The sequence below is a fragment of the Cervus canadensis genome, chromosome 27 (assembly GCF_019320065.1).
Source record: "Cervus canadensis isolate Bull #8, Minnesota chromosome 27, ASM1932006v1, whole genome shotgun sequence".
NCBI classification, from domain to species: domain Eukaryota; kingdom Metazoa; phylum Chordata; class Mammalia; order Artiodactyla; family Cervidae; genus Cervus; species Cervus canadensis.
Genome location: NC_057412.1, coordinates 51,195,245 through 51,221,318, shown reverse-complemented (window position 1 = coordinate 51,221,318; position 26,074 = coordinate 51,195,245). Strand labels below are relative to the sequence as shown.

The 26,074-nt window shown below is 39.8% G+C and overlaps 2 protein-coding genes and 1 non-coding gene across 4 annotated transcripts in view; 2 read left to right on the top strand and 1 right to left on the bottom strand.

The window, feature by feature from the left end:
- The window catches only part of CD96 (CD96 molecule), a 90,536-nt gene extending 64,699 nt beyond the window's left edge, over positions 1-25,837 (bottom strand). For both annotated transcript variants that reach the window (XM_043449004.1, XM_043449003.1), the window contains exons 1-4: positions 25,682-25,837; positions 23,565-23,918; positions 11,691-11,815; positions 3-210 (exon numbers count right to left, since the gene is read on the bottom strand). In XM_043449004.1, the coding sequence (XP_043304939.1) occupies positions 3-210; positions 11,691-11,815; positions 23,565-23,918; positions 25,682-25,742 (748 nt within the window). In that variant the 5' untranslated portion in view covers positions 25,743-25,837. The remainder of the gene's footprint in view (positions 1-2; positions 211-11,690; positions 11,816-23,564; positions 23,919-25,681) is intronic.
- LOC122429035 lies at positions 4,460-4,594 on the top strand. Its single transcript, XR_006265902.1, has one exon. It is a non-coding gene; the product is annotated as a small nucleolar RNA SNORA70 (small nucleolar RNA).
- LOC122428863 (60S ribosomal protein L10-like) lies at positions 4,464-5,025 on the top strand. Its single transcript, XM_043449006.1, has one exon. It carries the CDS (start codon positions 4,545-4,547, stop codon positions 4,953-4,955), a length of 411 nt encoding a protein of 136 aa, XP_043304941.1. The 5' UTR covers positions 4,464-4,544; the 3' UTR covers positions 4,956-5,025.
- Positions 25,838-26,074: the final 237 nt, after the last annotated feature.

Sequence of the window (26,074 nt, the reverse complement as noted above, 5' to 3'; positions counted from 1 at the left end):
ACCAAAAACCTTGACGGTGGTGGAGCTCCTCAAGACTCTGCCAGACCTGACCACAATGCGGCAAGAGAACTTCCGGCCATCATCGTGGATTTGGACTGGAGAGAGGTAGAGCCTGTAGTCTGCACCTATCCGGACTCTGTCTTTAAATAACGTGGAGTTGCTGATGGGGTGACCTCGAGCGGTAAGTGTTTCCTGAGTTCCATTATCCTCCTGATGAGACAAAATGGTTACCAGCTTTGAGCGCTCAGTCATGCCAGCTCTGGACTAGGCATTCCACATGCAGCAATCCATCTGTATCTTGTGACAGGGGAGATGATGAACGAAGAATGGAAATTAAGAGATACTGAGTGTGTCACTAGAGAAAGTATCATCACACTCAACTTTCAATTTAAAACATACTGTCATTTTCTCCTAACACGCACAGAAATTTCTGCTCTTCTGATTAAAACTTCTCCTTCATCACCTTCCATGAGCTGCATATTGACAGTGGGATTTGGGGGAGGGTACAGCCCTGGGAATTAATGTCAGGACATAATTCTCATTTCAAGTTCTGAAATATAACGCTAGGATATGTTCAGGGGGCTGTATCAGTTTTACTCATTAAATTTTCACTGAACTGGGTGATTACAATCATCCTTTCTTCCCAGCATTCCTTTAGGAAAGCTCTCATTTTAGCTCCACTTGGAATGAGGACCAGGATGAGGTAAAGAGAGACTCCTAAAATGCAAAGGTTAAGGAGGCAGTCACTCTCAGGGTCTTGTAAGTGCAGGAAGGGCCCTGAGAGTGGGTGCCTCCTTAAATACTGAGCCCTTTGGCATCTTCTTACCTCGGCCTAGCTGTGTCTGTGTCTGTGACCTTCAAAGAGGACACGCAAAGAGTAGGCTGTGAATGCTAATCTGAATTTGGAGATCAGCGTTTAACTGGAGGACTTGGGTCCATGTCCTCTTTAGGTCTGTGAGAAATGCTCCCGTCGTTCCTGCCTTGTCCTGAGTTTCATGGACAAGGTGTTGAAGTGTTGGTCACTGTCAGCACACGTGCTGGCTAAGGGTCTAGTGAGGAGGGGACTCGAGGGGCACAAATGGAGAGGAAGCTTATGATCGTATATTTATACTCCTTTCTAACTCGGCATTTTCAGCTGAGTGCTTGGAACACATTCTAGTGCACAGCTTCTTCTCTGGAGATTCTAGTGCAGTTGTTTTGGGATAAGCCTCACCCCAGGGCACTTTTTAAAAAAGGTCCTCGGAAAAGCCAGGGCTGAGAACCACTGGTCCAATGCCAAACAGTAGATGAATCATTATTTGTACGGGCTGGGGGAAAATGGAAGGAACTGAAAAGGAGAAGGCTGAACTGGGATGCATTAGATGGGAAAGAAGTCACGAAACAATGAAAACAAAGTTCTGTGGCTTGGAATCTCTAGGTCAAAAAATTAGATTCTGCATAGAAGAAAGGAAGCTAGGTGAGGGAGAGAATTCAAGTATGAGCTGGGAGCAGAACAGGAAGTGTAAACAGGAAGACAGACTTCTTTCATGGTTTATATAGGCATTTCCAGAATACACTTAGGAGAAACTCTTAGAGAAGACACCATTTTTATTGGTAACAGCTTTACCAGCAAATAGACAGATATTGCTGCCTACAGAGAATCACAGACTTACTCCTGAAGCAAAGTACATGCCCACATAAAGATGGACCTAATACTCGGGGTTGCTGTATTCCTAACAAGAAAGAGTACAGAAAATTAAAGGGAGACAGGGACCTCGGATTATGTTCTGGAGAAGGGGTCCCAAAAGGGGCCCTAAGTATTGGGTGGCGACAGCAGAAGAGACAGGAAGGCATTTCACTCAGCCTCTGTGATCTGGAGGCCAGCACGTAAACCCCCGATACATGACCGTTCATGCTGTGAACTCTCAAAGACGGGAACATGTGTCTGCATGTCTAACCATGTAAATCAGTCCACGTGTCTGGTGCACACTGTCACGTGCATGCGTCCCCTACAGGGGGCTGCGCTTTGGTGCACTTACTTCGTGTAACTTACTAATGAAGACCTGATGGAACTGGAGGCCCAGAGAGAGAACAAAGAGAGGCCAGAGGAAGAAGGAGGAACCGAAGAACCAGAGAGATTCATGACGTGGGACTCAGCAAGGGGACGTTCTTTATTTGAGGCGGCACTGTTAGCTTTTGAGGCACAGGACCCAAATGTAGAACAGTACGCAAAGGCTGCAGCAGTCATTCAGAATGCAATCCAGGGCTAGCGTGTCATCCATGATCAGGAAAAAAAGAGCTGCTACCCAGACATCACTGGGTCACTTTTTTAAATAAGAGGGTAGACAGAATTGAACCCAGCCAGGAATGAGAACCTGTGCCATCGCCAGGCGTGAGTGACGCTGCAGCTCGCTCTCCATCTCCTGTTGCTGACAGTCCTTCAGGTCTATCATCTCCCACCTGCACTCCCCTCTCCAGCAGTAACTCTTCTTGCCTGCTCACTCGATGCCAGCCTCTGTGTGCCAGCTGTCGGACGGTACTACTGCGCTTTTCAAGGCACTGACTGTAAGACTGAAAATGCTTGTTTTAATGTATTTGTGTGCAAAGTTATTATAACCCTATTATAGTACGGTACTGTGTAGCTGATTGTGTTAGTGGGGTACCTAGGTTAACTTTGTTGGACTCACAAATTGGACTTATGAACATGCTCTCAGAATGGAACTCATTCATATGTAGGGAACTTACTATAATTAAGGAAGCAGGCTCACCCTGCAGGTGCTTCCGCACAAGCTATGTTTCACTGTTCTTGTTTTATGCAAGGGACTGTTTTTGTGAGAATCCAGAAGTTCGAAATGCTTCATCTTTTAGTAGATACCTTGCCATTTGGAATGTTTCCATCTGTCACTTTGTTGTGGGAAGATAGGCAGTCAGAGGCTGAGGTTGGAGACTGGCAAGAATATGGCTTTTTCCTTATTGTGTATCTGGGAGTGACTGGCCAGAGTAGTTTAACTGATAGAGAAAAGATACTTTTTAAAGAAATCATGCTTAGGTTTTTTTTACTTGTTTTCTGGGAGTTCAACTGTCGTAGAGGAGGGATTTGTCCCTTCATTGGGAAAGATGGATTTGGTTGCAAAGTGTCCCTGTAACCTATAACATCGGGAGATCCTGAGAGATTGTAGAGGCCCCAGATATAAAGGGGATGGGGCAAGAACCCGCATGTGAGGGCCCGCTTTTACGGAGCGAATGGGAAGAGGGTGACAAAATTCAGGCAAACAATGAAATGTCTAGTGCCGGGAGAGGGAGAGACGATAGTATTATTATGCTAGGACCATAACTAAGTTTTTACATTATTAGTCATAGCTTACGTTTATTTAGCACCTACTTTTAGGTGCTTTGCCAAGTTCTTCCCAGTCTTATTTGATCCTTAAAACAATCTGGAATAAACCCAGGTTAGGTAACTTGCTCAAAGGTCATAGAGAGAAGGTACTTAGGTCACAGCACCAAGAAAGGGACAAATAAGTCTCTGAGACATTATATCTTAATAAAACCAAACCATCACAAAACAAATAAAAAAATTTTGTGGATTATCTAGAATGAAAAATTTCATGGTAGATTCATGTCAATATATAGCAAAACCAATACAATATTGTAAAGAAAATAAATAAATAAAGCTGGAAAAAAAAAAAAAAACTCTAGGAAGCCAGAAGTTTTTATATAAACAGGAGACCTTGGAGGTGTGGACAGTTTGCTGATTGAAAGGAGCCTTTTATGATACATTGACCTACCTTTAGCTATTTCAAAGATGATGCTGTGAAAGTGCTGCACTCAATATGCCAGCAAATTTGGAAAACTCAGCAGTGGCCACAGGACTGGAAAAGGTCAGTTTTCATTCCAATCCCAAAGAAAGGCAATGCCAAAGAATGTTCAAACTACTGCACAATTGCACTTATCTCACACGCTAGCAAAGTAATGCCCAAAATTCTCCAAGCCAGGCTTCAACAGTACATGAACTGTGAACTTCCAGATGTTCAAGCTGGATTTAGAAAAGGCAGAGGAACCAGAGATCAAATTGCCAACATCCTCTGGATCGTCAAAAAAGCAAGAGTTCCAGAGAAACACCAATTTCTGCTTTACTGACTATGCCAAAGCCTTTGTGTGGATCACAATAAACTGTGGAAAATTCTGAAAGAGATGGGAATACCAGACCACCTGACCTGCCTCCTGAGAAACCTGTATGCAGGTCAGGAAGCAACAGTTAGAACTGGACATGGAACAACAGACTGGTTCCAAATCAGGAAATGGGTACTTCAAGGCTGTATATTGTCCCCCTGCTTATTTAACTTATATGCAGAATACATCATGAGAAACGCTGGGCTGGAGGAAGCACAAGCTGGAATCAAGATTGCCGAGAAATATCAATAACCTTAGATATGCAGATGACACCACCTTTATGGCAGAAAGTAAAGAACTAAAGAGCCCTTTGCAGCCAATTAAGCCGACTGTGCTCTTTTCCCCATGGGGGCCCAGTGTGCAATGGCTGCAAACAGCAGCCTCCTTGGTAGTGTATGCAACCTGTTGCCTGTACAGGTAGCCCTAAGGGACCTTGGAGACAACTCTTCCTAGTGGGCATTCATGACTGGCCTGCTGTTTCTCAATCTAGACTCCAGACAGGTATGCGTGGTGCCTTTGGAAAGCCCCAGGGCACAGTGGCCAGGGTCCACATTGGCCAGGTCATAATGTCCATCCGCACCAAGCTGCAGAACAAGGAGCATGTGACTGAAGCCCTCCGCCGGGCCAAGTTCAAGTTCCCTGGCCGTCAGAAGATCCACATCTCCAAGAAGTGGGGATTTACCAAGTTCAATGCGGATGAATTTGAGAACATGGTGGCAGAAAAGCGACTCATCCCGGATGGCTGTGGGGTCAAATACATCCCTAATCGTGGTCCCCTGGACAAATGGCGGGCCCTGCACTCATGAGCATCAGCTCTGTTCCCTCCTTAATCACGCTCACCAATAAATGCTATTTCCTGTCAAAAAAAAAAAAAAAGAACTAAAGAGCCTCTTGGTGAAAGGGAAAGAGAAGAGTGAAAAACTCAACATTCAGAAACCTAAGATCATGGCATCTGGTCCCATCACTTCATGGCAAATAAATGGGGAAACAATGGAAACAGTGACAGACTTTATTTTGGGGGGCTCCAAAATCACTGCAGATGGTGACTGCAGCCATGAAATTAAAAGAGACTTGCTCCTTGGAAGAAAAGCTATGACCAACCTAGACAGCATACATTACTTTGCCAACAAAGGTCCATCTAGTCAAAGCTGTGGTTTTTCTAGTAGTCATGTATGGATGTGAGAGTTGGACTATAAAGAGAGCTGAGCACTGAAGAATTGATACTTTTGAACTGTGGTGTTGGAGAAGACTCTTAAGAGTCCCTTGGACAGCAAAGAGATCCAACCAGTCCATCTAAAGGAAATAAGTCCTGAATATTCATTGGAAGGACTGATGTTGAAGCTGAAACTCCAATACTTTGGCCACCTGATGCAAAGAACTGACTCATTTGAAAAGACCCTGATGCTGGGAGGGATTGGGGGCAGGAGGAGAAGGGGACGACAGAGGATGAGATGGTTGGATGGCATCACCAACTCGATGAACATGAGTTTGAGTAAACTCCAGAAGTTGGTGATGGACAGGGAGGCCTGGTGTGCTGCAGTTCATGGAGTCACAAAGAGTCGGACACAAAACTGAACTGAACTGACCTAACTTTGGTGACAGGCGTCACAGAATACACCTCAACTCTCACCTGATAAGAATGATTCTAGGGCATTTGTTCTGCAAGAAAGACTGGTAGGGGATCTTGCACAGAATCTGTGTTCTTGGCTGTTTTTCTTTTCTTCTTTTCATAATTTTTAAAATACTAATGTGTGTGAGCGCTCAGTCAGGTCTGCCTTTTTGCGACCCCATGGTCTATAGCCCACCAGGCTCCTCTGTCCATGTGATTTTCCAGGCAAGAATACTGGAATGGGTTGCCATTTTCTCCTCTAGGGGAGCTTCCTGATCCAGGGTTCAAACTCCTGTCTCCTTCATTGGCAGGTGGATTCTTTACCACTGAGGTACCTGAGAATCCCTAAAATATTAATAAATATTTTTAAAACTTCATGAAGTGTACAACTTGCTGGACCCTTACAATCGAATGAGGAATGTAGATGGAATTAGCTAGTGTGTAGAATACACCTACATGAGTCCTAACACTCAGCAAATGTTCAGTTAATACTAAATCACTGTCTTACAACCTGAACTGGATCAGCTTGCTGTGAATTCATGAGTATTTACTCTTTGCATGGTTAAATTATAGAATTATGGAGAGTATTAAAATGAACTCTTTGAAAATTACTTTTTAATATGTATTGAGCATAGGTATTGTATTAAGTTAATCACCACCTCACAACACCACCATGGGGCTGGTACTACAATTATATAATTATAATAAAGTTATAAGTATATTATATAATTATATTTTTTTGTGGATGACAGAACTAAAATCAGGCTGGGCAACACATCCAAGGCTGTATAGAATTCTGAGACAAAAAGAAAAATGTGTGTCCTTATACACACTTAGCAAAATATCCTCCCATATTTTGACATAGTTAACAGTGGAAAAAGTTAATAAAAACTCTACAGTTTAACATTTTGAAAAATGACTTCATAAAGTCAGGCATTGTTCAATCTTTTCTCCTGTCCTTGTCAACCTTCATGCCTGTGGCCCCAGGCGGGCACCATGCCACAAAGATCCAGGAACCACAGGCTGATTGTGAAAATCCTGTTCTTTGAAGAGCATAGCAGGGTCTCACAACAAACAGAAGACACCGTGCCTTTATTTAAAATTTTGGCATTTTGTTTATCATGGGTTTTCTGTAAATTTTGATACTTGAAGGTATCATGATTGCTGATTTCTTGGGAACTTCCTTAAATTTTGCAGCCAAGGTGAAGGCCCTACTCAGTTCACCCTGATCCCAGCTCCTAGGTCACAACTGCTAGTAAATGCAGGGCCAGGACTTGAAAACAACAGTCTCCCTCTAAAAGCCACGCTTTGCTTCATACAGCCTCAAAAAAGCAGTAGAACAGCCAGTCCTTGACATTTCTGCTGAGAGTCTGTTGAGGAGAAGAACAAATTCACAAGAAAAACAAACAGAAAATCAGGACCCATAGAAGGAAAATAAATGCATAAGTAAATAATAAACAGGAGTTGGAGAAAATAATTAGCATGATGAGGGCTGGGGGAGTCATATTGAATCATGGAAAACTCCTGCATTCTCTTAATGACCTGATAAATCCTAAGATAATCTGCAGAAGGGTTCCTGTTTTGGAACTGGAATCAGAATTTTCAGTGCAGAAAAGAGACCATGGTGCTGCTTGATTTAGTGAGGCCACCTCGTCTCTGGGCTGCCCCGAGCCCCATGTCAGCGCAGGCAGTGGTTGCTACAGCAAAAGGCAGGTGCCCAGGGTATAGAGCCCATTCAATAAATTCTGTTAACTGCATCGACTGATACTTCTTTATCTCCTAACTGCTTCTTGTCTTCACTTTGCTCTATTTATTCCCCATCCAGTCAGTGCTATCAGAGCAGACTGCTTGCAAAGCTCCCCATGTCCATTTTATAGAAATCCACAACAATATTTTTTCCAATCAACACAATTGGTTGTCAACATTTTGTAGGTTGGCTAACACTTCATTTTTGATTATGGTGAAGATAGGGTCAGCTGCCATCAGATAGAAGGTGACAGCTTTCTTTTCTGAATAGCTAGGCTCCCCACAGGCTTGGAAAAACCAATATTGTTTACTGTGTGTGCGTGTTTTCGCTTCAGTCACTTCCAACTCTTGTACCTCATGGACTGTAGCCTGCCAGGCTCCTTTGTCCAAGGGATTCTCCAGGCAAGAATACTGAAGGTTGCCATAACCTCCTCCAGGGGATCTTCCTGACCCAGGGATGGAACCCACACCTCTTACGTTTCCTGCATTGGCAGGCGGGTTCTTCACTACAGTGCCACCTGGAAGCCCATTTTGATTTTCATTTACATGTAAAATATTACAAATAGTAAAGACGAGAGTACAGAAAAGATACATTTATAGAGAAAAGTTTAAAGAAACAGGCATCTAGATTCTAGTTGTATGCCTTTATCATTAGTATTGAACTGTGTGATGTGTTTCTCACTTTCTTTTCCTGATTTTAAAGAGAAAAGTCATAGGTTTCTCTTTATCCACCACGTTTGGGAACAACCACCCCTCAACACCTCTCCCACCCTGACAAAGGGGCTGCTTCCACCGTGTGCTCACAGGTCCCAGGGTCTTGGTGAAATGCATGTCTGCTGTTCGTTGGCTTTAATTATCCAGCTCAAAAATAACCTAAGAGGTTTTTCCAGGTCCATTTAGTCAGAATCAAACTATTTTCCCTCCATGTTGCTGTTTTACATTTTTATTAAAGTTGTATTTCATGGTCGGAAACATGTCCAATACAGGTTTCTATCCCTGTAGGACCTAGCGCTTAAAACAGATTCACATATGTTTGTTAGACTGAACTGAAATTTATACTGTGGGAAATCAGGACGATAGCTTGGAATGAACACAGAACATTAGGGTGAATTGAGAGGCTCCCAGAATAACCCTGCAGAATTTCCCTGATGACTGCAGGCTCATGCCCCAGGACGTAAACTGGGAAGAATATCATTTGTCCTTTACAAAGTGCATTCCATCTAAATAAACACATTCTATGACTTTTTCATCATCACATCATGCACACCGACCCTCAGCTGACATCCTCTGTGCTTACTTAGTTACCTCTTGTGCTATAGAAATGTTAGATACACAGTTTGCACCAGATGCCTTTCTACTTCAGTGTAGTTGTGATCCTGGAATGTAAAATTCCAGAGTGCAATGGATCTGCTCCATGGACACATTTTAACACAGTCTCAGCATGGGATCAGGGATACACAGTCAATAATATTTTTATGATAATTGAAAATCCCAATAATTACCTTTCCCGTGAGGGTCATTAACTGAATTAGATTTTAGAAAATTCCACATACAGAACGTGGCTTTTGTTTTCCAGTGACCTAGATTAAGCTAATTTTAGTTTGTCAAATTGTTTCCAGGGTTTAACGCAGCTCATGAAGTGGGGAACATTCTGCAGCTCCCCAGAGTTACTGAGTTCGATATACCGATATACGGGGTTTTCTACCCTCCTGAGCTCATCTTCATCATCTCTTTGTAACCTTTTCTAAAAGTCACATTATATCATATCTGTAAGAACAATTGGTTATCATTATGATTATTACTGCTGGCTTAACAAGGGACTAAAGTACTAAAATATGGATTGAGGGGATATTTATATCCTCTGCAGACTTATAACAGTCATGACATAAAGACATAAAGAGCTGTAGTTTATTCCTTAATAATGGGAGATTAGATGATTTCATCTCAGACTTGCTGAATCCCACAGCGCTGGCAGGGTGGAGGACGAATGTAAATCAAAGGAGCAAAAAGATTTCAACATTTAAAACGGGAATGCACAGTTGGAATTTAATCAGCATATTGGCCAATACAATGTTCCCTTTGAAAGGAAGTTTCTTTCAAAAAGATTCCTCAAGTTGTCTCAATTATGATGCATTCTTTAAAGAGAGAGCAGGGCCTGAGGTTTCAGTAGAACTTTATGACTCACTCTCTCACTGTGACCTTAGATGCAATCTCTCCACCCCTTATTTATCTCAAATGTCTTGGCAGGATTCAAAGATAATGTTTACAGAGCCTTCTTAGTTTCTCTGAGGACAACTGTTAGAGGACGTCTTATCAGTTATCCAGTCACTGATACTTAATGAGCGTCTCATTAACTAAGCACACAGCTGGCATGAGGTTTAGTGATCACCCATTTAATAGGAAGCCAACAAATAGGACTATGAAGGCAGAGGACAAAGAGAAATGAAGCAAATCCATTCAGTTATTTATTAGCTGTTTACTGAGTGCCTATGTCAAGGCAATATACTAGATCCAGGGATTTTTAAAATGAGTGATGCAGCTTTTTGCCCTGGAGAAGTTCAGCGTCACAGAAAAGATACAAGCTGACTGAAAACTTTAACAGTTTCTTGGAAAAACAGATTAGACTCTCTTCAGATAAGACAAGGATACTACAGATCAACTTCATAGCCTGCAAAAATCTCTAAGTAAAGCTTTATTAAATCTTAGTCTTTTTGATTACTAGTAAATATTACTACCCCTATTGATAGTGAATTAGTGATAATTAGGGTGGAGAATTTTTGTCCATTGGTGGAAATATTAACAATGTAAGCTAGGTATAGATACTGTATTTCCATTACAGTAATGTTTAGTGCAGCAGGATTGTGTCTTCTTGATAAGCTCTCTATTCTTAATTTTTTTTTCTAAGAACCACCTTGTATCACATTAGTTAAGAAAAACTGACTTTTATTAATGATGGGCATAATGTCAGGCAGGAAGTCTTACATTTTAGCAACCAAACCATAAAAAGGGAGAGCATACATTTTTCGACATGATAAACAGACACTGTAGCTTTTAGAACAATTTGAGAAAGGCATTTTATAATGTCTTTTGATCATACTAACTATCCAAAAAATATCTAGACAATAAAAAATTGTTAGTAGGTTGTATTTTAAAGTTTCCTTGAAAGTCTGTTATTTTGGATTTGGCACATCCTCAGAGAAATCTTTTTACATGAAGGGTCAGTTTTGAAGACAGTCCACAAAAATCTACTAACTTGTAACATAAATGATCAAGCATGCAAGTACAGTATTTTGCAGATGGTATCAGCTGCTATACTCATGGACATCTATTAGTTATGTAAGAATTTTTAAATCTTGTGTTTTCATTTTGATGAAGACCTGAAAAATTAATATAGTCATATTCTGGATCATCTAAATAACCCCACCCATTTCATGATCCTCAAAATTGTGTTTATGGTAATCTTTATAATTGTGTAAGGCTTGTGTTATCAACTGATTTAACAGTAGTAGTAGAAGTCCACTCTATATATTGGTTAATAGCTGGATGCCATTTGGTTGACTTGCCTTGGAAAATTTCCCATAAAAATCCATATTTCTGTTTTGTTTTATTCTTGTAAGTCAGAAAACATAGCTACCATGGGCCTGTCATTACCTGTGGCGGTGATGGAGCTGGGCAGTGGCTGTTTCGTATAGACATACTGCTGCTCTCATGGACATTTTCTGTTTGTATCTGATATGCATTAAGAGTTTGTGTTTCCCAGTCCAAGCAATGTTGTGTATTTCCCAGGATGTGGTAGTAGGGTTCTGGGAAAAAAGGGAGTCTACGCCCCTGCACGTGTTGTGCGTCAACAAATAAGTGTGAGTAGGGCTTCTGCTGGATGTGGCTCCTCTCCAGGGCGCCATCACACTTTCTTCTCTCTGTTGTCATTGTTGAGTATACAGCTTGAAATATAAACTAACCTTTAGGAACTACTTTCTAAGTCCCTGCATTCAAAGACCCGGGGGCTTGCTGAGTTGGAAGGAATCCTAGTGTCCTCCCTTCCCTCCTCCAGACATTAACTCAACCTTCAGATAAGGCTTGTCTCTTATCCAGGGTGCTTCCTTCCCTATTATTACTTGTTATTCATCTTCACTTCATTAATATTTAAAGATCATGGCCATTATTCACTGAAAAGGGCAACACTTACCACCAGCCATGCAAAGGTGAGCGCAGATGAAATTTCTAAGGAGGTGTTTTGAAAGCATGGTATTTCCAGAGTCCTGTTTGTCTCTATTTCTATTGTATGGTTGCTTCTCCATTCTTCTTGTGCAACTGTAACAAAACACAAGGAGGGAAAGACATGGATCTATGATTGGTCTGTAAAGTATTTTTAATCCAAGAAACGAGAATAGTTTTAGTATAGAGATTCAACTGTCTTCAGGGTACACCTATGAAGAGGGCCCCACCACCTACAGTCCTCGTTGTATAAATGGCTTACCAGGGTCACTGAAAAACTACAGGGAAACTCCCTTAACAGAATCCAGCTCACAGTTCAGTACATTCTTCTGCTTTAACCTCAAGTTGGTGCGTTAGTCTTTAGATCATATTTCCTGGGTCAGGCAGAATATAAAACATTATAATCTGGCCTCAGTTGTCTTTTAAAATTTTTAATAGACAATTTTTTTAGAGAAGTTTTAGGTGCATAGCCAAATTGAGCGGGAGGTACAGAGTTTGCTTATGCACCCTGCCCTCATGCATGCACAATCTCCCCCCTTGTTATCGTCTCTAACCACAGTGATGCCTTCATTACAATCAATGAAACAACATCAAACACATCGTCACCCAAAGTTCATGTTTTATTTACATAAGGCTCACTTTTGGTGTTGTACATTCCATGCCTCTTGACCAAAGTCTGATATATATCCACTCTTGTAATATCATATAGAATAGTTTCACTGACCTAAAAATCCTTTCTGCTCTGCCTTCCCATCCCTTCCTTTCACCAAACCTCTGACATATGCTGATCTTTTCACTGCTTTTATACCTGATTGTCTTTTTAGGGCTTATAGATATTTCTCCAAAGAAGAAATCACATAGAAAAACATATCAGGAAACTCCAAGGAAGCATGTTTAATGAATTATTTTCATTTTAAAAGTGATATGAGATAAATAGTTTTATAGTCTCTCTTTTGGGGAAAGTTATATACATATATATATACATTTGTGAGTAAACTGTAATATCAAAAAATAATTTATAAATGATAATTCTATCATCTTACTATCCTGAAAATCTTATTCTTTTTTCCTATATCTATACAAATCTTGTTTGTATGCATGTATTTTTTTTTCATACTTTGCAATTTTATTTACCAGCAAATGTTACCTATAGCTTTACTTAAAAGGTTTTGCATGATTCTTAAGCTACCTGTGGTTGATATTTCTATTACATCACATACATACATCATAATTTGTTTAGCAATTTTCAAGTATTGAATCATATGCTTTTTCAGTTTTTAACTTATTTAAACTATTACAATCTTTATAGCAAGGTTCATCCTTAAACTAATAGCTTTCTTCTGACCATTTAGCTACTTAAGGTACATTCCCAGAAGTATAATTAATAGGTCATGAGGTATGAACATTCTCCTTATTATCAACAGCTCATTTTTTAAAAAACATGGGAATATTTCAAATGTTGTATTTTGCCTTTAAAGCTTTGCTGCATTTCAAGCTCTTGTCAATATCAGTTGTCCTCTTGAATGATAACTCTCTCCTCCTGCTTTCTTAATTGAAGCCAGGCCTTCCCATTAGGGCCCATCTTCCCTGCATCATTCTCAGATAGTGGTTGTTTATTTCTTATATCCTTATTCCCTCAAGATCAGGAGGACTGGATCAGGGCCTTCCTTGCTGCTTCCATATATTACTCCAACCTCAGAATTTAAAAACCAGAACAAAACAACAATAACAAAAATTCCTGTCTTTTATGGTTAAAAGCATTTCCTATAACAGCACTCCCAAATGGAGTTACATGCATATCACCACCAAATTTTTTCACCATATTTGCATACCACCATTAATACTATTTAGTTTTATTTTTGAGATTATAATTGTTCTACTTACATCACTTTATTTTAAACAGAGACTGACCAAGGCACATATTTGTATAGTTTATGAAATCTACTTGATATGTGAATTCTATTTTAATGTGCATTACCCAAACACATAAGTAGTAAATTTTTGTAAAGTTAGTCCAGATTCTGAGAAGTTGGCAATACAAGTGGCATAACTCTAATATCCCTGAGATTCCTAATAAAAACAGACTAACTAGAGTAGTAAAACTATAAGCAATATCTATGGGAACACTAAATAACAATATAACATCATTAATAGTTGGGGATAAATCAACAAACCACTATGGTGTAAGCAACTATGCAAAAAGAAACAGGAAAATCCGTGGCCCTTAGAACTAAGAACTTACCCCTCCTACCTTCCAAAAAAAAAAAAAAGTCAACAATCACTGGAAAGAAAGGGCAACTAATCTGAGAATAGCAGCAGAAATAGAGAAAGAAGTTTGTAGGCAGCAAATTACCAGAGCCTTCAAGGGAAAAATGAAAAGGCTTGTCAGTGCTAGAGCAGAGGGGACTTTTCAGAGAAATCCCACTCTGAGACGAAACCCCTGGGAGTAGAATCCAAATTACACCAGACAGGCCCAACAGGAGAAAGCAAAGAGGCAATTTAGATAAAAGTGAGGGATAGGAGGAAAGGAAGTGCGTCTCACAAAGTACAATGGCATATAACTTAATTTGAAAATAATAGAAGACAGAGCTCTAGAGACACTGAAGACTCTAGAAAAGATAGACTGGTGTACTCTTCCATGATAAAAGTCAAAATCTATTTAACAAACATATTTAGAGCAATAGAAAAAAAGTGGGTTGGAACCACATATAAAGATACCATAAGAAAAAAAGAGAATAGAGAGCAAAGTAACATTCCTACAATAATAACAGCATATTAGAAAGATATGACTTCAAAATAAATAAAAACTATAGCTAATTATAAAAAATAATTAGCCCAATTATTCAAAATGAGCTAAAAGAAATAAAGAAAATGATATAAGCTATGATAAATTTTAGAAAGACTGATAAATGAGTCATTTGGAGAGAAGAAATTCTATAGAAAAGTGAGAAAATTCAGGAAAGTGTTGGAAATAATATGGTTTTAAAATCATTTCAGAAATTAAGAGCAAACTAGCAAAAAAACCAAGAATGTATTAATACAAAAGTTTAAAAATAGAATGAGGGAAATTTTTAAGTGAAATGTTAATAAATAATGTTATAAGCAAAAAGAGGTAAAAGAGATTCAAAGAAAGAGATGGGCAAGAAGATGGAGAATATGTTTAATAAAAGATACTCAAGGAAATAAGCAATAGAAAAACACTGGAAATTATAATTCTAGTACAATTTCTTAAAATAAAATGACTAGAAAATATATATTAAAAAATTATACTGCAAAAGTAGGAAAATACTCTCAGAATGGATATTAAGCATATTTTAATAAAAATGTTAAACAAAATCAGTTCCAGGGAAAGAAAATCAAATTGTTACTAATTTTTGGACAGCCATTCTTTATGCCAGAAAGTAATATAGTAATATTTAATGGGCTTCCCTGGTGGCTCAGATGGTAAAGAATCTCCCTGCAATGCTGGAGACCCAGGTTTAATCCCTGGGTCAGGAAGACCCCCTGGAGAAGGGAAGGGCAACCCACTCCAGTATTCTTGCCTGGAGAAGTCAATGGACAGAGGGGCCTGGCGGGCTATAGTCCATGGGCTTGCAAAGAGTTGGACATGACTAAGCAACAATAACACACAACAGATTTAATATACTCAAGGGAAAAATATATGAGTTGAGGATATTATATTCAATCTTTAACATGAAGATTATGAAAATAAAACTTATTAAAAGTCACGCAGGAGCTCAGGGAATATTGCCCCATGAACATCTCCTGAATATTCTCCAACAGAACATACTTCAAACTGAAGAAGTGAAGTGAAGTGAAGTGGCTCAGTTGTGTCCAACTCTTTGCGACCCCGTGGACTGTAGCCTACCAGGCTCCTCCGTCCGTGGGATTCTCCAGGCAAGAGTACTGGAGTGGGTTGCCATTTCCTTCTCCATGGGATCTTCCCCACCCAGGGATCAAACCCAGGTCTCCCACATTGCGGGCAGAAGCTTTACCCTCTGAGCCACCAGGGCAGCCTGTTCAAACTGAAGAGACATTTACATAAAGGCTGAGGGTAAGTGTTTAGTATGTATTTACCTTTAGCACTAAGAATAAATAATTGTTATAAGTGAGTAGTAATGAATATTTTTAAATGAAGATACAATATAAGTATCAAAAACAGGGTTGGGTGGGTATTGAGGGACTCCTTGTTTCGGAAGCATGAAGAGGTCAGTGAAAAAAGATACATATAAAACTGAGCAAGTGTGTTAAAAATCACCATTTTCAGGGCCTTCCCTGGAAATTGACCAAAGACAAACATTTAATTGAGAAACAATTCTTCTTGACAAGCCACCAGAGCTTCAGTAAGAACAGTAGGAGTCTGCAGCCTGCTTGCTTTGGGATCCTTCCATCACCTTTCTCAACTAGGTCGGAGAGAAAGGTCATTTCACCATCTTAGAGCTGGCTACAAAATCCAGCAGCTTTACTTCCAAAAGGGACAGACTTAAGTTAGGTGTGAGCATGAAAATCCTTCACTTTGTCAGCTAGCAGGGATAAACTTGGTAGGAAACAGAAAAAAACTGAGGCTTGGTCAGCCTGGGTGTGCAGTCCCAGTGGGGTGAGCGGCAGACCAGACAGTGAACAGAGATTCTAGAAATCAGAGAGTCTTAAAAGAGCTGACATAAATTCTTTACACACCCCAGGCTGACTGGGAAAAATATACATGTGTAAGGGGATCTGAGAGAGCTCAGTGAAAAGTCAAAGTCAAGGGAGGTATTACTGTCCCAACTTTTAATGCAGTCTCTAACTCCCTCCCATACAGACGTCCATGTGTAGAGGGTGGAAGCCTATTCGGCTTGAGGTATTTGAGCACGATTTTTGCCAAATTCATTTGTGGACCAACAAAGGGAATTTGACAGTGTACAGGCAATTCCTTGGAAGCAAAACTAAAGACATAAGAATTATAGTAAAAAGCTAAGCAGAGGTATCAATGGCCATACGCTGCAAAAGAGAGAGATTTTGCAATTTAAATATGAGTAAGTTATTGAAAATTTTAAAAACCCATGGACTGTAGAGTTGTCACGTTACATTTCTTTTTTTAATGTTTAGCTTTCAATGACAACAAAATGATGATGTATGAAGGAAACAAGAAAGGTGACCCATACTCAAGAAAAAAGTGGTTCATTGAAATTCACTTTGAGTAGACCCTATATTAGATTTAACAGACTTCAAGGCAGCTCTTAAAAGTATGTTCAAAGGATTAAAGCAAAATATGGTGACAATGATTCAATACATAGGGAATTTTAGTGAAGATAAAAAGAAACAGATGATTATTCTAGAGTTAAAAGTCAATAATAAAAGTTTAAAAATTCACTGGAGATTCTCAACAGCCAATTTGAGATGGCAGAAGAAAAAAAAAATCAGCATACCTAAATAATGATTAATATAAATTACCTAATCTGAAGAGCAGAGAGGAAGAAGATTGAAGGAAAATAGAGAGTTTCAGAACCATATAGGACAATATCAAATGTTCTAACATATATGTAATTAGAGTCATAGAAGGAGAGATGAAACAGAGGAGGACAGAACAAATATTTGAAGAAACAAAAGCCAAAACTTTATATTTGATTTTTAAAAAATTTCTCCAAATTAATCTACACATTCAAGAACTTTAAAACCTAAGTAACATAAATATAACCAAATACCCGCCTAAGCATATCATAATCAAACTGCCAAAAGCCAAAACAAAGAGAAAATTATGAAAGCAATCAGTAAGGAAAAAAATCTCAAACTTATCACATGCAGGGACCAATAACAGAATCACTGGCTCACGTCTCACTGGAAACAATGAAGATCAGAGACATGTTCAAAATACTGAAAGAAAAAGCAGTCCACTAAGAATTTTACCCTCATTGAAACTAACGTTCAAAAATAAAAAATGAGAAAAAAAGACAAAACAATTCATGGCAAGTAGATTTTTCTTATATGAAATTCTAAACTATGTCCTTCGGGCTGAAAGGAAATGATACCAAATAGTAACTTCTCTCCATGGGATGAAATGAAGAGCATATAAAATGGTAAATATATGGGTCAATATAAGGTTTTATATATATTTTCTTTTTCTTCTCAGCTTTTTTTAAGAACATGAAATTCTTCGAATCCTTAACCATAACACTGCTCTGCTGGGTCTATTATATGCGATCATTCATGTGTCTGCTTTTTCTCCTTTTTCCACAATTTACTCCAGCACATCCCTTCCTTTTGGTATTATTGTCATTAACAACACAATATGTCTTCTTTATATATGTAATACATATAACAAACTGCATACATAGAAAAACAGAAACATTGGAGTTAACAATAAGGATATTAAAATAACTTTTTAACATATTCAAGAATAGAGAAAAAGATGAAGGGAATAGATGAAAAGATTAACAAGTTCATCAAAGAATTAACACTCTATCAAAAACAATAACTTTAAAATATAATATCAGAAATTAAGAATGAATTTGATGAGATTGAAAAATTACTGTATATCAAGAAAAACACTATTTGTTAATTGGAAAATAGGTCAATAGAGAATTTCCAAACTGAACCACAGAGAGGAAAAAAAGTAGGAAATAGAAAAAAAGTACTAGAAAGAATAAAAATATATTTTGACATAATATATAACACTAGAAACCTAACATTAGTTTAAATACTAATTTTAAAACATGGAAGTGTTAGAAATAAAGAGTGAATTTCTGTATAATCTAGGAGTGGGGAAAATTTTTCTTAAGTATGACTCAAGTTTAGAAAAAAAAATTTTCTAATTAAGAAAAAAATTAAGAAACCATTAAGAAAAATATGATAGATTCTGTTTCAAAAAATAAGAATATGCTGCATTGGAAACAATACCATAAGAAAGTATGGATAGATGAAAAACAGAGAAAATATTTGCAGTTTATATCACAAAGGGTTAATATATTTTATATATAGGATATTTTCAGCCTAATAAAAATAACTATAATGAATTAAAACTCACTAATATCCTTAAGTTCATATAGATTCTTGATACTGAACACAAATACTTATTTGTCACCTAAGAATGCTAGTGAACAAACTCATTTTTAAAACTGGTAAGTGAAGGGAAAGAATCAAGTGTCTATTCTGGTTTTTTTTTTTTTAAACAAATTGTATATCTAGTAAACAATTGGTTCATGAGAGGAAGTTCCTCTTTATAAGAACATTTCAGCTGATAAATGAAGGAAAGAAAGATTAGAACATCACTATTTGGCAGCCAATAATGAATGAATGGATCTAAGGCAATACCCATCAATGGCCATTAAGATCACAAAACCAGACATTATGTAGTGATGATGTAACTACACAACATCATCTACGAAATATTCTTACCAGAAGATAAAAATAAATGTGATCAAATATGTATACCTAACTAAAAGGTGAAAGAAGAACATGGAGATGCCATGAGATATAAAAGCAAAATCCAGGCTGTGGGTAATTATACAAGACAAATAATCAAATTTGCTCAACAGGTGCATTGGCAAAGAAAAATAAGAAATGTCATACAGCCTTCAGATTAAAAGAAAATAGACTGGTCAGAGGCAGGGGGTGGGAGGCGGGCAAAATGAATGAGGATGATAAAAAGGTATAAAGTTTCAGTTATAAGATAGATAAATTCTGCAGATGTTATGTAGAGCATAGTGATTAAAGTGAAAAGCACTATACTTCATGTTTAAAAGTTGCTAAAGGAAGCACATCTTAAAGGTCCATCATAAAAAAAAAACTGTAACTGTGTGAGGTGATGGATATTAACTGCTTACTGTGATGATTACTTCACACACACACACACACACACACACAAGATCATCATGTTGTATACCTAAAGTGAACACGACATTACATGTCAGCTATATCTCAATGAAACTGGGGGAAAAAAGGTTGAAGAACAAATTATGCTTTTAGGCAGGGTAACAGCATGCAGTTAGACCAAGATTTTCAAGATTATATTATCAGGATTATTCCTTTCTGTTACCAGTACCACCTCTGTTATTGCAGTCTACACTACTTTATTCCTACACCTCCTCCTCCTTCTAGTACCATTCCTCCTTCTTCTCCTGCTAATGCTTCTAAAAACGTGAACACCCCTCCCCACAATTAAAGCCACATTGTATATTTTATAGCCAGTTCTAAGAACGACATATTTTAAACGCATTAAAGTCTTAATAGTCTGAAGCACTGTGTGATCAAGTAGCATCAAATGAAGGGAACCTGGATTACAATCACCCAAGGCTTGACTCAAAGAATTGTGTTTCTTGGAATAAATCAAAAAGGAAACTCTGTCATACCAGAATGAAAAAAGAAGCAAATGCCAAGCAGTGTGTAACATTTCTGCCCTCGTCCACAGCCTTGGAGCCCTGGTCCATACAAACGAACAAGGTGCAGTTAGAAGAGTCCCTTCTCAGCTTTTCGCGCAAAGCATTTTCCCTCAAAGGCTCCAGGGCGGGCGCGCAGGCTTTAGACACGTTGTTTTGTGAACAGACCCCGCAAACAGCAGAGAGGAAACAGAAGGAGGTCGCCGCCACCTCTGGTCCCTCCGCATTTTCACATTTAGATTCGTACTCGCCACTTCAGCTGGTGTTTGTTCACCTACTGCACATACTCGCACTCGGGTGCTTTGCCGACCCAACCAGCCTGTCGAAGATCTCCCAGGGATGTGAGAGGAAGTGGCCCAAGTGAGGAGAAGTGAGCGAAGACCAAAAGAATTAAAGGGAAAAAGATATCATTGGGGGAATTTGACAGGGCTTTTGAGTAACAACTCAAGAGGCCCCATCTAAGTATCTGCCCCTTGGGTTTACACCAGGCTCGCATCTTTGATCAGGTGGCACTAGTGGTAAAAAGCCTCCTCGCCAACGCAGGAGATGTAAGAGACAGCTGATTCAGTCCCTGGGTTGGGGAGATCCCCTGGAGGAGGCAATGGCAACCCACTCTAGTATTTTTGCCTGGGAAATCCCATGGACAGAGGAGCCTGGTGGGCTACAGTCGATGGAGTTGAAAAGAGTCAGACACAACGGAGGGACTGAGCACACACATCTTTGATCACTGCATGCTGAGTTTTTTCCCTTTCTCTCTTTTTTTCTTTTCCATTTTGCTCCCTTTATACCCAAATGCACCACACCAGAACATTTCTTTAACACTGACACCATTTTTCTCCCCTCTGGTCCAGCTGATGAACAGCAAAGTTATAACCAGATGACTGGGAACTGACAAGCACAAAGCATGTACAGATGACTTCTGTCTCCCCAGTGATTTGCTGTTTTTAGCAGCTAGAAGCCTGGCCCTTTAAGAAATACATTTTCCCTCAAAGGCAACACCACTCTCCTTTCTGAATGACGCAGTATCTTCTTTCCATTGGCTATCTTCATGTCAAGCCATTCCCACCTCCTATTTCCTATCCATGTTGTCCATTCTCCATGGAATAAACGTTAGGTTCGCAGATCTGTAGCAGCATAGTTTACAGTTTTAAGAAGACAGAAAATCTTTGTCTAAGGTGAAATTCAACATGTACTTGTGCTAAAGTGTGGCAAATGTCTGTTGGGCTCCTTATTAAAGAAAACAAAGAAAGAAAGTGAAGTCGTTCGGTCCTGTCCGACTCTTTCCAACCCCATGGACTGTAGCCTACCAGGCTCCTCCGTCCATGGAATTTTCCAGGCAAGAGTACTGGAGTGGGTTGCCATTTCCTTCTCCAGGGGATCTTCCCAACCCACGGATTGAACCCGGGTCTCCTGCACTGCAGGCAGATTCTTTACCATCTGAGCCACCCATATTAGGCAAATGCAAAGAGAGGAGGGTGGACTCATTTTTTAATAAGACCTGAGAAATAGCATTCACTCATTATGATTGTATTTACTATTCATAATGAAAACTACCACTTTCCAAACTCTTGCTCTTTGGCAGGAACTATGCTAAGTGCCTTACAGTGATTACCTCACCTACTCATCAAAATCATGGTACCCATGAAGGAGGTCCTATAATTATCTGTATTTGCTACATTAGGAAACAGAGACTTAGGGACTTAGAATAAGATGGTAAAGATGAAACATGTAATGGATGACAGAGCCCACATTCAAATGCAGGCTACCTGACTCCAAAATATATATTATGCAGGTAAACTCTATACAGGTCTCGTTTCTCTTCATTCTACCTTACCACCCCAATCCATCCCCAAATGAAGCATTTTTCCTGGAAATCAGCAATGGGAACTGGGGCACTGTAAAGGCAGAGGTAGAGGAGGTCCTGCTCTGTAGCTGGGCTGCCAACACCATGGTCTTATCTCTTGATGAGAAGTGGAGAGGAGATAATAAATCCATGTGTGGTGTTCGTCCTGGGCAGCTCCTTGCCTTCTTTAAGCATGGCCTTTGTGAGTTAGTTTTTGTTGTGTGTTTTCCTTAAACCACCAGGTCACTTTGCCCCTAAGTTAAACTCATTCCATTTCGTGTGCATTTTCCATTTGTTGACTTTCAGTTTCATTTTTTCCACTAGTATAGAGATCATTTACTTTGAAGTGAAGTGAAGTGAAGTGAAGTCACCCAGTCGTGTCCGACTCTTTGTGACCCCATGGACTGTAGCCTAACAGGATCCTCCGTCCATGGGATTTTCCAGGTAAGAATGTTGGAGTGGGTTGCCATTTCCTTCTGCAGGGAGTATAGAGATCATTTACTTTAGGACCAACTAATTTAGGGTAGCCATTATTATCATCATTTTCCAGATGGGCTCAGAGAAGGTACATGCCAATCCCCAGGTGAAATTCAGTTCCAGCCAGAAAGGAATTAGAACTTCAACCTAGGAGTCCTGCCTCCAAAGGTGGCCCTATAAAGCAAGCATGAGTGAATGCTACACATTCAGCAGCCTCCTTGGTACTTTTCCCTGCCTTATATGAAATATATCCAAAGCCACTTTGATAAATTCCCCCCCTAAATCTGCTCTGATTCCTTAGTCTCCCACCTCAGGGAATGGCACCACCGTTCAGGAGTACTTGCCAGACACACGCACGTTTTCTCTCTCCTTCATTCACACTGCCGTTGTCCTAGATCCATTCTGTTCCCAAGTCCTACCTGTTTAATGCCCAAAGCATCAAATCTGTCATCTTCTTTCTATATCTCCCCAAACAACCACTCTGTCTCTTCTGCGTTACTGGGGTTGTCCCCTAAGTTATCTCCACCTTTTCTTCTCATCCCCTCTCACTTCATTCTCATACTGGTGCTGCTGAAGCCAGCACCATCTTTTCGTAACAAATTCAATCAGGCTATAATGTCATGCCATCCTTGGGATGAAAATACTTCGTGTCTTACCAAGGCGCTTAGACAAATATCAAAGCCTTGAACATGGTTGACGAGGTTCAGTATGATCTGGTCCTTACTGTATCTCCCACTTCATCCCTTAAACCTGCACCGCAGTCCCACTGGCATTTCCCCATGTCCTCAAATACTGCACAGCCCTTCACAACAGCAGTTTCCTGTCTCTGGATCTATCATAAATCTCCCACCGCCCAAATAGTGTTAATATCTACGCAGTCTTCAGACCTTGGCTCAGGTGCCACTTTCTCAGAGTCCATTTCCCTGGCTTCTATCATGTATTCTCACAAAACCACTGCAGCCTTTATCACTTATCACTGCTTCGATTTAACACTAATTCATGGCGTTATTTGATCAATTTCTGTCTTCATTTCCAGGAAATACCTCTTTCCACTCAACCTTCCTGTACTTAGCACTGTGCCTGGCACACGGCTGGCTCAGAATACATACTTGCTGAAAGCTGAATGCTTTCAATACATGCTTCCTTCCCACTCGCAGTCATAGTTACTCACCATTTGTCTGGATCTTTAGGCTGTAGACTTTTGTCTGAATGCCCTCTGGATACAGAGTGAAGCTACACTCATACTTCCCGGTCATCGAGGAGGAAACGTTCCTCAAGTACAGAGTCCACTCAAACACATTCCCAGGCGCCTCTCTGAAAGCCACCAGTGACCTACAGGGACCCTGGCTGGCACAGTAGAAGCCATGCTCGGGATGATAAACAGCAAGCAGGTCCCCCTTGTCAGTGACCTTGGACCACTGCATCTGCACCAAGAAGCCTTTCTTCTGCGCTTGGCAGGTCAGGTTGACATCAGAGCCAGGTAGAGCGTAAATGTGTTCTTCTGCGCTGAAGGTTTCCACTACTCCTGAAAAGGAAGGGTGTGACCATCAGTTTGCGTGATTCCCAGAGGGGGATTCCTTGGTGAAAGACCTTGGTTACTCTGGGGAACTGAGGGAGCAGCTGGAACTTTCTTCCCTGGCTGCCTTAGCATTTGGAGGGAACTTGCACCCACTAGTAAATTTATTATGACAACTATTCCTACAATGAATATAATTGGCTTTTTTGTTTATGAGTTAACAGCACATAACACATAATAACACCAAGTATTATTTTCTGAAGCTGAAAAGTAACCAATGAGAATATAACAGTTTGAAAAAATACACGTTTACAGGTGGCTTTGACATATAGGTTATCTTGTTTAATCCTCCACACACATCAAAGCGTAATGCTGTTAACACTAGTCATCAAAGGGGAAACCAAGGCACAGAGAGATTACGTGGTTTGCTTAAAGCCATCCTTCAGTGAGAGAAGATGAATTCAGTTGTCCAGAGTCTGTGCTCTCTCTATAACCTTCAGGACCTCCAAACCGCCTTCCAAATTGGTTGAGAAGAGTAAGGGATTTGACATTCAATACAAGAGAGTCAAAAGGGCCATCCTTTCCCTATAATTAGGATTCCTGAGGTAAAAAGGGGAAAGAGTGGCAGAGGTTTCCATTAAGAATAAACCGTTGAGCATCATCGTCTATAATCAACACTGAGACACTACACTTGAGAGAAGATTCCCTCTCATCAGTTCTTTGACCAAACGGCACAGGACTCTTCAGACGTGTTAAGCCTTGGACATGCCATCCATAGCGTAGGTCTCAGCTTTAGAATTAACATGGAATACTGTTTCAGGAATGATATATTATTGTGACAAGTACCACTGAAGCTCACAAAGGAAAAAGATAAAAAGATGACAAGCAACTGAGAAAAAGACAGGCTCTCAAAGGGACTTGACAAAGGGGAATTACTGTACTTTTATGGATGCAGAAGTTTGGGTAGGCAGGGTTAGTGCAGCTTAATGTAGCTGCCTGGGAGCTCAGCTTTGCCTGATAATACACCTCTTATCCTATCTAAAGCATTATATTCCAATGTCTCCTTTGATTTAGAAATCCTCTTTAAAATCTTCGTAGCTATATCTGAAAAGCACAGTTAATTCTTAAGACACTCAGGCTCACGGTAATACCCTCATGCTATGGAATGCAGAATGAATCTTCCTTCTTGCTATTTTCAATAGGCCCTTTAGGCACTGGTCCCCACTGTCACAAAGAGTCTGCTTTGTCTTCCAGGTCCACACCTATACATGCCTCATTAAAATTCAGCATATGTTCAACTCCCAAAGATCTGAGTATTTGGAGGAGAAATGCTTGTTCAATCCAAAAGAGAAATTATTTGAGAGAGAGAAAAAGTTGAGCAAGGAGCTCTGAGCCTTGATGGCTTTATGAATCTTTTTTTTTTAGTGTTGCAGAGTTGTTCTGACAACCATTTGGAGAGCATTTCATTTTCAAGAAGCATAGTTTTTCAGTTACTCCAGAGACCCTCTTAGGAAGGAAATGGGTGTAAATGTCTCAGAGCAGTGGCACAAACCACCCATTCCTTTCTTGTTTTTAGTGCTCATTTGCAATAATTTCTAGATCCTTGCATCTCGCTGAGAGCTGCCACTTAAATACATAACTGAAAACTTTAGTGACAATCTGCCTTTGGTGATCAATTCCAGCAGTAGTCACAAGGCATTTTCAATGAACAGAGGCCCCGTTCCCTCCCTGAAGCAGCCAGTGTGACAAGAAGGGACAACCCGAAGCCTTACCCCTGACCAGGTGCATCTGGATGATGGAATAGACAGCACAGTATGTCCATTTTTCCCCCATTGTCTCCTGAAGGCCTCACACCAGCATTTTCATAATGATCACAGAAGTCAACAGATGCTTTTAACTAAGAAAACTCCAGCCTCCCTCTTCGTGCTGAAAAACCCCACACCCACCACACGCCTGTGTCTGTTTATCACTTGGCAAGACCCCAGGAAATGAAACGTCGACAGGAAAGTAATGTGGTTCAGAGCTAAGTATAACCTTCAACAGAACAATGTTGAAATTGTTCTCTGCAGTCTTCTGCATCACCTTCGTTAAAAGCATTTCCAGGATCCAAAGATTCTCCCCTTCAGGATCTGTGTCAGTCAAACTGCTTCTAAAATCCAAACAAA

What these genes read in the sequence shown, in the direction of transcription:
- LOC122428863 (XM_043449006.1), top strand. Translation starts at nt 4,545, where the DNA reads ATGCAACCTGTTGCCTGTACAGGTAGCCCTAAGGGACCTTGGAGACAA.